This window comes from Polypterus senegalus, chromosome 8 (genome assembly GCF_016835505.1).
Source record: "Polypterus senegalus isolate Bchr_013 chromosome 8, ASM1683550v1, whole genome shotgun sequence".
NCBI lineage: Eukaryota > Metazoa > Chordata > Cladistia > Polypteriformes > Polypteridae > Polypterus > Polypterus senegalus.
In genome coordinates, this window is record NC_053161.1 from 171337063 (window position 1) to 171350240 (window position 13178).

The 13178-nt window shown below is 36.5% G+C and overlaps 1 protein-coding gene across 1 annotated transcript in view; it reads right to left on the reverse strand.

Moving 5' to 3' along the window:
• Positions 1-6047: 6047 nt before the first annotated feature.
• LOC120533406 (zinc finger protein 260-like) overlaps positions 6048-13178 on the reverse strand; it is a 79147-nt gene continuing 72016 nt past the window's right edge. Inside the window, exon 5 of the mRNA XM_039760269.1 lies at positions 6048-7314. Coding sequence (XP_039616203.1) covers positions 6617-7314 — 698 coding nt within the window. The 3' untranslated portion in view covers positions 6048-6616. The remainder of the gene's footprint in view (positions 7315-13178) is intronic.

Consider the following 13178-nt stretch of genomic DNA (forward strand, 5'->3'; position numbering starts at 1 on the left):
ATCAAGTGGAGTGTGAGTAATGCCAATCACTTTTACATTTTATTTTGATTTCTTAAATAAGCTCCTCAGGACACCGCTTATTCACGCAAGTACAGGAATTGTTTTACACTGATTTTTGAATCTGAACGACAGTGATCATTTTGGCATGTGAAACAGTGACTATGTTGAACCAGGTGTTTTAAAATAAAGGTTTACAATTATGTGATGTTATTTGATGTGAAAATCTGAACTCGAGCTCATTAGTCATAACTTCTTACATGCATGTGCTGAGGTTAGAATGGACATGTTGGTCGCTAAAGCAAAAATAATTATGGCCATGCATCGAGCTTCATAGATGGGGCAGTTTCTATGATTATACTTAAAATCTTTTAAGAGTGTTGATGTGTTTATATATTCGCTTCAAATTGTAAAGATGTATAATAAATTAGCGTTTAATCATTTCACACAATACTGTATATGCATTTTTTTTCATTCATCCTCGATGTTAGAGGGCGCCCTCTTAAACAAAACAAGTCATAAACACCATAGAAGCAACACAATGATGTTCCAGGAATTGATATGGACATTGCCATGCTTTCGACTAGTTGAAGAATACAAACATCTTTGCAATATTTAAGGCATTATCAGTCTCCACAAAGAGTAAGATATATCTATAGCAATTTACATTTTCTCTTTGATTAATCTGTGTAAAATTCGACCTGAGTGAAGTTATTTGAACACATTTGAGATTTACTATAATGCAAATTTATTTAAAATTAGTCTTTAACGATATTTAAAAATGTTTAGACTTGTTTAGCAGTATTGGGTTTCTAGGCTTAAATCATTCCAATTTCATGATTTTGGTGATTAAAAATATGTAATAAAAATGTTCCACAAACCTTACATTAAATGTAAACCCTGATAACTACTTTTCCTTATGAATAATAATTTTAACAACTTCTGAGATGACAATGAAGCTTGTGGTGCAAGTAACTACTTAAACTAAATTATGTCAGTGTCTATGCTTAAAAATGTAAAATATATTATACAACTGATTTTATTTGATGCAGTTTTTTCAAGTGAATGATTTTTTACAAATCTGATTCAGTTTTTAATTATATTTTTTTTTTTACAGATCATCGTGAGAGTCGTTGATGCACCATCTTTAAAAGCATTTGAGTTTTCAACGGAAGTGGTATTTTTCTACTATCTTATAGATACATTTTCAGTTTAAGCATACTGCATTTAAGAATGTGAAAAGATAGCCTCCATTCTCCAGGTAGGGATTTTACATTTTGTCATTAAATACCATCACAGATAATAATGTGGTTGTCAACTGAACATAATTATAATCAGTGTTTGTGTGTTTCACTTTTTAGATTAATGAAGAGTTTAGGAGAATTACTACTCTGCACCTTGAGCCAACATTTATTAAGATGTTAGATTACTACACTCCTAAACTTTTCACAATATTGAATGACTGGGACAGGTTCAAGGTGTGGACTGATGACGGTACAGGAGATAATTATACTACACAGGAGCACTAGAAGAGTGAAATGCTCAAGCCCTTCACCTATGGTTCTGCATGTGAGTTGATGGCTGCCACTGAATTGTTCGGTTGTCGCTTTCAAGTGTACCGAAATGGCCAAATATTTTACACCTTTCGACAACCGCCAATGCCTCTTAAACATCTTAGATTCACAGGTGACGATTTCAGTAGTGGACACTTTGATGTTTATGAATATTTAAACTCTCAAAAGCTGGATGTGAAGTTATCGATGAAACCGGTTGTATACTTACAATGCTTGACAGATGCCGAATGTCACTTCAACACAACAAGTCCTGCAAATACTGTCGTAATTGAAATAAACCATGAAACTCAAACCGATTATGACAGCAGCAATCCAAGGTGTGAGATTTGAGACAAGATTACTGTTCACATGGCCAACTGTACGTTGTATGCTCAAGAGTAAGCTCAGCGCACAGCTTGGTCATGTTACAACCGGAGGGCCGAACTCAAAATGTGGTATACAAAGATCCATAACAAATAATTATTGGTATATTTTCCCTCAGTTTAGAAAGGTTTAATTTTTTTCTTTAAAAAATTTTAAGTCAGTACTTTGCTGCTGCGAAGTGCGGGTATTTTGCTAGTACTACTTAAAAATAATATGCGTCTGGCTAAATAATTTAGGATTCTTTACATGATTTATTCAAGTAAATTCTTCTAAAAAAATCAAGCCTTAAAAACTGCTTAAAAATAATATGTGCAATATTGTTACCATATTTTTTTTAAGTAGATAGCACATAAGATTTTTTACAGTGTAATTTGTTTATATAGTTTTACAGTTTATTTGCAGTGTGTAAAATGATCAGCGTTGCAGTAATTGTGATGCTCTTTGCATGAAAAAAAAAATACATGTTCCATTAAAATTTCACATTTTCTTTGGAATTGTAACGTTTCCTTAAAATGTGCAGCTAAAAAGTATTTGTCGTTCAAGGGTGCATTATACACCAAGTATGTGTCAGTTTAAAGGTTAACTATCATTGTCAAAACCTTGATATACACATTATAGTACAAACATCAACGTTAACACGTCACACTAATTTTACTTGATAAAACTTACCTCTCGAGAGATGGCGGTGGCATCACAGCTCCTGGATGCTTTCTTTGGTACGACTGTGTGCAGTCTTGACAAACAATAACAAGCGATACTGCCCCCAGACGTTTATGTAGTGCATTGCAGTTACAAAAACCAATGTTGTTCTTTGTGACTGGAGCCTCTATTGAAGGTTCTGTTTATGACGCGTCGACAATAAAAAAAACCTGCTTTATCAATGCAGCCTTACCAATCAATGGCATCAATTCTTTCATCCTCCATTAGCTGCCTGCATACTCTCATAAACAAATGTGGCCAGGCATTGTAGTGCACAAGGAGGAAACCAGGACGCACTGCACTAGCATAGGGTCTGACAACGGGTCCAAGGATTTCATCCCAATACCAAATGGCAGTCAAGGTGTCGTTGTCTAGCCTATAGAGGTCTTTGCGTCCCTCCATAGATATACCTCCCCAGACCATCACTGTCCCACCTCCAAACTGGTCATACTAACGATGTTAAAGGCAGCATAACTTTTTCCAAGGCTTCTCCATACCCTTTCATGTCTGTCACATGTGCTCAGGGTGAACCTGATCTCATCTGCAAAACGCACATGGCGCCAGTGGTAGACATGCCAATTCTGGTATTCTGTGGCAAATTCCAATAAAGCTTCATGGTGCCAGGCAGTGAGCACAGGGCCCACCAGAGGACGTTGGGTTCTCAGGCCACCCTCATAAAGTCTGTTTCTGATTGTTTGGTCAGAGACATTCACACCAGTGGCCTGCCTGCTGGAGGTCATTTTGTAGGCCTCTGGCAGTGCTCTTCCTGTTCCTCTTTGACAAACGGAGCTGATAACAGTCAGTCCTATCCAGCTCTCCTACAGTAACGCCTGTCTCCTGCAATCTCCTCCATGCCCCCGAGACTGTGCTAGGAGACACAGCAAACCTCCTGGTAATGGGAGGCACGTATTGATGCGCCATCTTGGAGAAGTTGAACTACTTGTGCCCACTCTGAAGGGTCCAGGTATGGCCTCATGCTACCTGTAGTGACACTGATCATAGCCAAATGCAAAACGAGTGACAAAACAGATGAGGAGGGAAAAATGTCAGTGGCCTCCCTCCACCTGTTAAACCATTCATTCCTGTTTTGGGGGTCGTCTCATTTTTGTCCTCCTTAGTGGACTTGTTGTTCATTTCATGAACACCAAAGCAGCTGAAACTGATTGACAAGCCCCTCTGCTACTTAACTGAGCAGATCAATAGCCCACAAGTTTCATTGACTTGATGCTATACTCGGATTAAAAAGTGTTCCTTTAATTTTTTTCAGAAGTTTCTCAATATAAATAAAAATCTGTTTTGCACGTTTACGAGATTACCATATTTTGATTAACAGTAGCTTATTCATAGTTTATTATAATCCATTTTTAGTTACCATTTTAATAATCAGTTTATCCAAATAGCAAGTCAAACAACAGTTCGTGTGAGCGCGCTTACCTCTGCATGATTTTAAGATCGGAGTGTGAATTTTGAATGCCATCACCTCTTGTTTTTATGGCTGGGACAAAAGGCGACTCATTCACCAAGGCTCGATTTTGTGCCAGCCACTTGTAAGGGGCGTATTTTCTGACCTACTTGTATCTTTTATATCATTAATAAGGCCTCCGTTGCTTCACATTGGTTTGACGATATCTTCGCTGTTTAAATCATCACAGTTGTTGCCTGAGCTGTTCCTTTAGCTTCTCACTCTTGTACTTAATGTTTTGTATACACAGAAATCAAAGAGATAAAATGTGAAAATAAATAACAAGGTGGTCCCTCAACTTCATATATACATGAGAATAATTCAGTAAAATTATATGACCTATATTGCACTATTTTTCAGAATGCAGAAACTTGTCGGCAACATAGTAAGTTATGAATATTTTATTTACTTTTTAATTGCAGGGAGCACAGATTTTTTTCCTTTGAAATGTAGTGAGTTAAAGTAAGCCTCAGACAAATAAAATACTTGAGTAAATATACAAGTAGGCTACAAGAAAATTCTATTTAAGAACAATAACATATTTGAAAATTCTATTTAAGAACAATAACATATTTGTTTTACTTCGTTTCCTCCCACAACTGATCCATTGCAGCATCGTTAAAAAATGCTTTACCTTTATTCTGTGCACATTTTTCTTCATGAATTTTCTTCTGTTTACGTTTTTCATGCCATCTTAGGTATCAATGTAACTTTCACTCCTGTTATTTTCCTCCTGACGTGATGTGCGGCTCTCAGAGAGTCCTCGCATCATACCTGTCGGTAGACGTCATTCATTGCACGACAAGAAAGCCTGGTGATAATCAATGATGGGGCTTATCTGGCTACAAACAGACAGGTAATGTTCATACTCCCTAAATATACTGAGGCTGAACTTACAGCTTGGGAGGCCCTTAGTGGCTTCAATGGCCCTCTGCTTCTGCCGAGTCTGCATAGTGCAAGAAACTGCTCTGTATATTGTACACATTTTTTATGATTTACATTTGTAAATGTTACAAATTATATGTATTTGCTTGAGGGCAGCTGTTTGATTAAAAAATTCAATTGCAATTATTCGCACAGTTCAAGTTTCTAATCAAAGGTCACTTTATATTAATTGCAATTTATCATATTTCTTTCAAGGAAATTTATATTGTTTTGTATAAAGCAGAAATAACTCAGTGATTGCTTTCTAATACAAAACAGTTTTAATAATCAGTTGCTTGAATGTTAAATTATTTCAGTTAATTTATTGAACACTTTCGTGTAACAGAAACAATTGAACAAACAGTGAAGCACAAATCAGTGAATGTCTCAAAGTAAGATATTTTATTTATGTATGTATATGTTTATTTATTTTTGTAGCTTTTAGTTATGAATTTCCCCAAAAGCAATTCTTCCTGTGTACTTAGTATCATACCAATCGTATTTGTAGTAGGGATGCTAATTAATGTTACACCCCACAGACTTCATGAACTCCCAGACGCATGGTGGATGTTGTAGTGGTAAGTCGCATTTTCAGCTTTCCCCAAGCCCCAATTTCTACTCTTATTCTATTTAATTGACATGTTTATTATTTGGTAATTCTCAAGTGTTAAATAACTTATGTTCTTATATACAGTTTTGTATGTTTTAGTAACAAAACAAAAAAAAAATAGCATTTCTTCTTTTAGTGTATTGCCACAGCATTTTAACATAATTCAGAACGATGTACAACATGGCAATATGTACATTTTATTTTATATTTTTTATCTTACATTTGAATATATTTTGTATTAATAGTTTGTGTTTATGATTATTAGTAATTGATTTGATTAATTATTTAATAAACATTGGCGAGAATTTATTTGTATGACACCCTGTTATTTATTTATTTTTTTGGGAAAGGTATGCTATTTTATTTTTTGTTATATAAAAATAAAATATATAATATTATAAAGCTGAACTATTATTTATTGTGTGAGGCTGTGTATATTGCAGATTTTTTTTTCTTTTTTTCTGATGAAATATGTATAATATATTTTAATAGTTCTATATGTAATATGTATGTTATGAAAACAGAGCTAGACGCATGGTGGAGGCTGTAGAGCCTTTGGTGAGAAGCGGTTTGTATGACGCCCTGTTCTTTTTTTAGTTTCTGGAAAGGGATAAAGGATATAAACTTCTGATTCTCCTCTGTGTTAATTTGTTTTTGACACAACACTTTGTAGGATGGATTCCAGTCAGTTACATGTGCTTACTGTCCAGGCAGGAGTGAACAGCACTCTTCAGTCAAGACAGTTCAGTTGTGCTTCTCTCCGGTGTGAATCCCGGTGTGTCTCTGCAGAGAACTCCTCTAACAGAATTGTTTACCACATTCAGTACAACAATATGGCTTCTCTCCCATGTAAACTCTAGTGTGGATCTGAAGACTGATCATTCGTGAAAAATGTTTACCACATTCATTACAGCAATATGGCTTCTCTCCAGTGTAAACTCTAGTATGTCTCTGAAGACTGATCATTTGTGAAAACTGTTTACCACATTAATTACAGCAATATGGCTTCTCTCCAGTGTGAACTCTAGTGTGTCTCTGAAGACTGATCATTTGTGAAAACTGTTTACCACATTCATTACAGCAATATGGCTTCTCTCCAGTGTGAACTCTAGTGTGTCTCTGAAGAAGGTGCATTTGTGAAAACTGTTTACTACATTCATTACAGCAATATGGCTTCTCTCCAGTGTGAACTCTAGTGTGTTTCTTCAGACTGCTTATATCTGAAAACTGTTTACCACATTCATTACAGCAATACGGCTTCTCTCGAGTGTGAATTCTAGCATGTTTCTGAAGGTTGCTCATTTGTGAAAACTGTTTACCACATTCATTACAGCAATATGGCTTCTCTCCAGTGTGAACTCTAGTGTGGAGCTGAAGACTGTCCATTCGTGAAAACTGTTTACCACATTCATTACAGCAATATGGTTTCTCTCCAGTGTGAACTCTAGTGTGGAGCTGAAGATTGTCCATTTGTGAAAACTGTTTACCACATTCATTACAGCAATATGGCTTCTCTCCAGTGTGAACTCTAGTATGTTTCTTCAGACTGCTTATATCTGAAAACTGTTTACCACACTCATTACAGCAATGCGGCTTCTCTCCAGTGTTAACTCTACTGTGGATCTGAAGAGCACTCCTGCCCGAGAATTCTCTGCCACATTCCACATTGCAGTGATCTTTGTTTCCTGTATAAAGTTTAAAAGGAAAAAGAAAAAAGTGCTTATTTTCAATCCACTGCCTTACTTCAACATTAAATCACATATAAATACATTATGGCTGAAATTAGGAACAACCTTTGATCGTCATAAGCAATTATAAAACATTAGTTTCACATGGAAAGACACTTCATTTTTTCATGTTACGTTCTCTATTACAGCTACTCACCAGGTGCATATGTATAAAATTTACTCATTCTTGGAAGCCATGCACGTAAGCCATTTCTTATCCAAAAGTCAGGATTTATAAAACAAGAACTTGCCGTGAAAATTGGCTGAAAGTTATCGCAAGGTTTAAGCATTCATAAGTCCTATGTGGACATTTGTGGTGTTGGCATTTTAGCAACTCCAGGTGGCAAAAAGAAGAACTGAATAGAAAATCTCATTTCACTGCACATTTCACATTCTGATGTTTGACAGGCTACATAAGGAGTGAGTTTTGATGTATCTCAATGACATTTTGGCTCATGATGATGACTGAATTCTAAGCTGATTTAGACTCCCTACTGTCATCCTCTTTGAATTGTGTGCTGAACTGCAGCCTTCGTTACAGAGACCATCACACAGAAATCACACAATCCCAGTTCTCTTACAGGTCTTAACAGCTATGAGTTATTCAGCGATGGCGGCTTTTCAGTGTGAACTGCCTGACCGGTGAGGAATCTCTCAGTCACCCTGAGGCACGTCATGCCATCTGTATGGGTTAGAATATTTAAGATGTTAGAGATACATGCAATATCATTACCATTGGGCTATGTAAGCTGTGATCAAAATGCAACCTGCAATCTGCAGCAACTTCTTCTGTCATTAGCAGTGGTGATCTTCATTGGCCTACCAGTCCCTTTGGAATTACTAATCTCACCAGTGCATTATTTTTTCATAATGATATTCCAGACGATTGGTTTAGGTCATCCAAATGTTTTACTGATGTCTTGAATGGTCTTATTATTGTTTTTCAGTTTCATAACATTCATTTGACATTTATTTGCACAACCCATGTCCTCATGTTGAACAATGGCAACTACAGAGTCCAAAGGTAGTAAACCAGCTGAGGTGTCTTATTCCTGCTTGACTACGGCAATGAAACACACCTGAGGAATCACAAACACCTGTGACACCAATTGTCCCAAATGTTTTTGTGTCCTGAAATGGGGGGCATCAATATAGAAAAAGTGCTGTCATTTCTACAAGGATTAACTGAAATGTTTGCAGATCCCCTTAAATGAAAATCGGTAATGTGTACTTTAATCACAATTGAATTAATTAATTTGTAATTTTAAACTGTGGAGCAAATGGTTAAATGAAAGAAAAATGTTTCTTTGTCATAGCCATAATGGAGGGTCCTGTACATAACACAATGCCACGCCAAGCATGAAAAATGCACTTTCAATAATAATAAGACTGTGTCCTGACATTTGTCCTCAATTAAACTAAAACAACTTGACACAAAAACAAACATCAAAATGGCTTCTTTAAATCACCAAAGCAAAAGAGAGCAATGGATGATTGACGCCTCCATGCGAGGGCCTATAGATGATGCTGTGACCTCGGAGAAAAATTAGAAGATGAGAAAACCGAGGAAGAGCGCAGTTGTTGGTGTTTCAGCTCTATAGGGGAGTGGCAGGTGACACTGAGACTGGTCACCTTTGTGACACACTGGTGACATTTATATTCACCATTATAATGTTTACAGGTATCTAATTTCAGGACATATTTATGTTAAGTAAAGTAAAATTTGCCAGGTTTTACTCTCTGTTTGATCCAATGTGTGTGTTCATGTATAGAATTATTATCTCTGTTATGGCTGCAATCATCAAGCAGTCCAAGCCTGCACTCAGTGAAGAGTGCTATGAAGAAGAAATACAACTGAAATAAACAGTAGCGTTACACAAATTAATCAGTCTTGAATTAAAATTGTTCAGTTTTTTCTCATTATTCTGAAATCAGCTTGTAGTTGGTTGACTGGTCTATCGATTTCATGCCATAGAATATGTTAAACTGATGGCACGCGCAGCACTGACAGAAATAAAATCAAGTATTTCTCATAAAATAATTGCAATTTGTCATTTTAGATAGCCAACCATTTTCTTTGTTTTTCTTTTTTTAATTTTATTAATTTTATTCTAATCATTCCATACAAATAGATCAATTTTTACAAAAAAATAGGATTGAAAAACAAATCGACTCCCATCCCTGAGAGAGAGAGAGAGCATGGCCAACAAGGTAAAACTTAAGGCCTGGAAATATACCTAAATTGAGGAGTTTTATAGGGCAATAGAGATGGATGGAGAAGAAAAAGAAATACGAAGATAATTGCTTCCTCGGTGCCTTAAGCACTTATTCTAAAATATTATTGATTATATCGTGCCAGGTTTTGAAATATTTCTGTACAGATCCTCTAACTGAATATGATTTTTTCCAATTTCAAATAGTATAAAACTTCGGTTTCCCATCTGACTTAAAAGAGGTGAGTTAGGATTTTTTCAGTTTATCAAAAAAAGTCTGCGTCCCAAAAGTGTAGTGAATGCAATCACAGTTTCTTTGACTTCTCCACTTTAAACCCATCTGGAAGGACACCAAACACAGCTGTTAATGGATTAGGAGGGATTGTGACACCGAGGCTGTCTGAAAGGCACTTAAAAATTTTGGTCCAAAATGATGTTAATTTGGTGCAGGCCCAAAACATGCGACCCAGTGAGGTTGGGACTTCATTGCAGCGTTTGCAGGTTGGATCCTGCCCTGGAAACATTTTGGACAGTTTTAGGCGAGACAGATGTGCTCGATTTATAATTTTGAGTTGGATAATTGTATTCTCTGCACATATGGAGCTCGAGTGAATTCCCTGCATTGCTACCTTCCACTCCTGTTCTGATATATTGATTAAAAGATCTTTTTCCCATTGTCCTCTTGGATATTTAAAAGGGAGGGACTGTAAAATAGTTTTATATATTGCTGAGATGGTGTCCAAGTCCTCGAAATTGAGCAATATTTTTTCCAGCATGAAGGAGAGTGCAAGATGAGGAAAATCAGGCAGGTTCTGTTAAACAAAGTTCCTAATTTGAAGATAGTGAAAGAAATGTGTAGCTGGAAAGTTTGATATGGAATGTAATTGTTAATAGAATGCAATGATGTTGTGTATATAAAGATCTCTAAGCAATTTAATCCCAAATCTTTACCAGATATTAAAAATTACATATGTTTACGAGGGTTGAAAAAGGTGGTTCTCTTGCAGAGGTGCCACAGATAAAAGCTTCTCCATCTTAAAATGCTTTCTACATATTCTAAGTGAGTGAAGTACAATTGGGTTATTAGTATATTGCTGATAACTTGCATTTATTGGGGCACAAAGCAGAGAATTTAAAGAAGTAACATGATGTAAGCACAAAAGCCAAAATGTGCTTACGCACAGAGAAACCCAAATGCAGGAATCTGTGCGTTCGCCAACTTCCACGTTCTTCCGCTACATAAATCCTGGTCAGCGTGAAAAGTAACACTAGTGCATGCACCTTCTGTCCCACCTCAACTCTCCCCAGAATTACGCCTTTTTGAATATGCAAATCAATATAAATAGCCCTTAAGCTGAGCCTTCTGTGAAAAGACAATGAAAAAGGACAGGTAGAAAAGCACAAGGGAAAATATAAGAATTTCAGCAAATACCATGTGGAGGTAAAGAAAAAATATACTATGTGTTAATTTAAACTGTGGTGTAATCAACAAAAGGAAGTTGATCGAGTGACAGTGTGTTGGAGAAACTTGAAAGCTCATGTTCAAAAAGTCGCACAGTGCCGGAAATAAAAAAGAAGTTGTCACATATCAAAGTCGGCATGAAAAGCCGAATTGTAGCCCACTATCTGAATGTCATATGAAAGCTTATTAGGGTACAGAGAAAAAAAAAGGCACACAGTGGGAAAAAGCACAAAATGTTAACTTCAATATCGACATTTCCACTTATTTATTTCATTATTTTGTCATTAAAGTAGAATATCATAATAGTTTAATTAACCAGTTTCTCATATCACATCGTAAATAGAAGTAGCATTTTAAATGCTTTGTTTTGTATGTGATCTTCTATGTGCTCTATGTGTGTGAATTATTACGTGCTTCTTAAACCGGCTCTCTTCCTCTGACAGGACACAGAATCCATTACATTCGTGATATTACAACCCTCTGAATAACTAGAATACTGAGATGTATATGTGATATCATTTTCATGATGATAGGAGTTAAAGCACATTATTAAACATGGGTTTCACGGCGCAGTGATTGTGCGTGACCTTTAATGTAATAATTTATTGCAGCAGTACTCAGGGGTGGCTCTAGGCTCGTGGCGGCCCTGGGCAGAGGAAGAATCGGTGGCTCCTTCACCCACCAATGTCATTATGGTATCTTATGCACGGCGGATGGCCACGTCCGCTGCGGAAACTGCATAGCTGCCTTGTGCTCATGACACAAGCGTTTAACTTTTGTAAATTTGCCGCTGCGATTTTAGCTGTGTCGTTATTTACTCTTTCTGTTTTATATTCAATATATATTGGCATGCCCCCCCCCTGCAGTACTGTCTCTTTCAAACGTACTAACCTCCAATTCATGTCCTTCCTTTTCTTTCTCCAACTAACCGATCGCAACACAATCAGCTCTGTAATAGATGTTAAGCCACCTGTAAGCTTAGAGTGATTCCTCAAAACTTTTAAGGAACATTGAAATATCTATCTATCTTCATAGTACATATTTAATTGTTCTGTCCTTCACACCAGTCCCAGTGAAGCAGGGCGAGGCAGGAACAACCAATAATTATTAACTATTATTAATGTATTTGACTCTAGGAAGAAACTGATTTGTTTGGATATAAATTCTGTACAGTCATCTGCTAGGTGAGTGTGTGGGCATAGTGACTTTAGCTCCAAGATCAGAGGTGCATGGTTTGAAATAACAACAGCATTGTACTTGCAAGATTTCATCATATGCAAAAAATTATTATATAAAAAGAAATAATCAATTCTTGAGTAACATTGATGTACTGGTGAGTAGAAAGAATATGTTCTTGAGTTTGGGCTTAGAAACCTCCAGGGGTCTGATAAGTTGTGGTCAGTTACAAACTGTGTAATTGTCTTTGAAATGTTAGATCTCATCCCCCCATGACGGGAGTCCTATCTAAGAGTGGATTTAAAACACAATTAAACTCCCCAGCCATTATAATTTTATGAGTGTTCACATTGGAAATGGATGCAAATACATTTTGCATGTATTCCTTATCATCGACATTAGGTGCATAAACATTTATCAAAATCATTTTACAGTTAAATAAGTTGCAAATGACCATCACATATCTACCTTCAGGATCAGATACCACATCTGAAGCTACAAATGAGACTGTTCTATGTATGAGAATTCCAAAACCTCTAGTTTTCTTTGTAAAGCTAGAATGGAACATTTGCCCAGTCTAGTCCTTTTCCAACCGGAACTGATCCTTGCTTAGTAAGTGGGTCTCCCGTAAAAATACTATTTTAGCGTTTAAACCTGTTAGGTGAGAGAATAATTTCTTTCTTTTTAATTAATGATTCAGGCCATTAACATTCCAACTCACAAAGTTAACTGTCCCATCATGGAGACATTGAATTTTTGATGTCATTTTATAGTCTTAGCACTAGAATTACCAGAGCCTACGAAAAAACTCGTAATTCCGTCCCACCTTAAACTGCTTCTTAAATCCCTTCACACCTCTCCGCCAGCGCCCTTTGTCTTCTAAATGTGCTGATAAAGAGAAGCTAGGAGCAGCAGGCTATTCCATCCCCCCACCAATTTAGAACGTGCACGAACTTCACTCAGCTCATGCC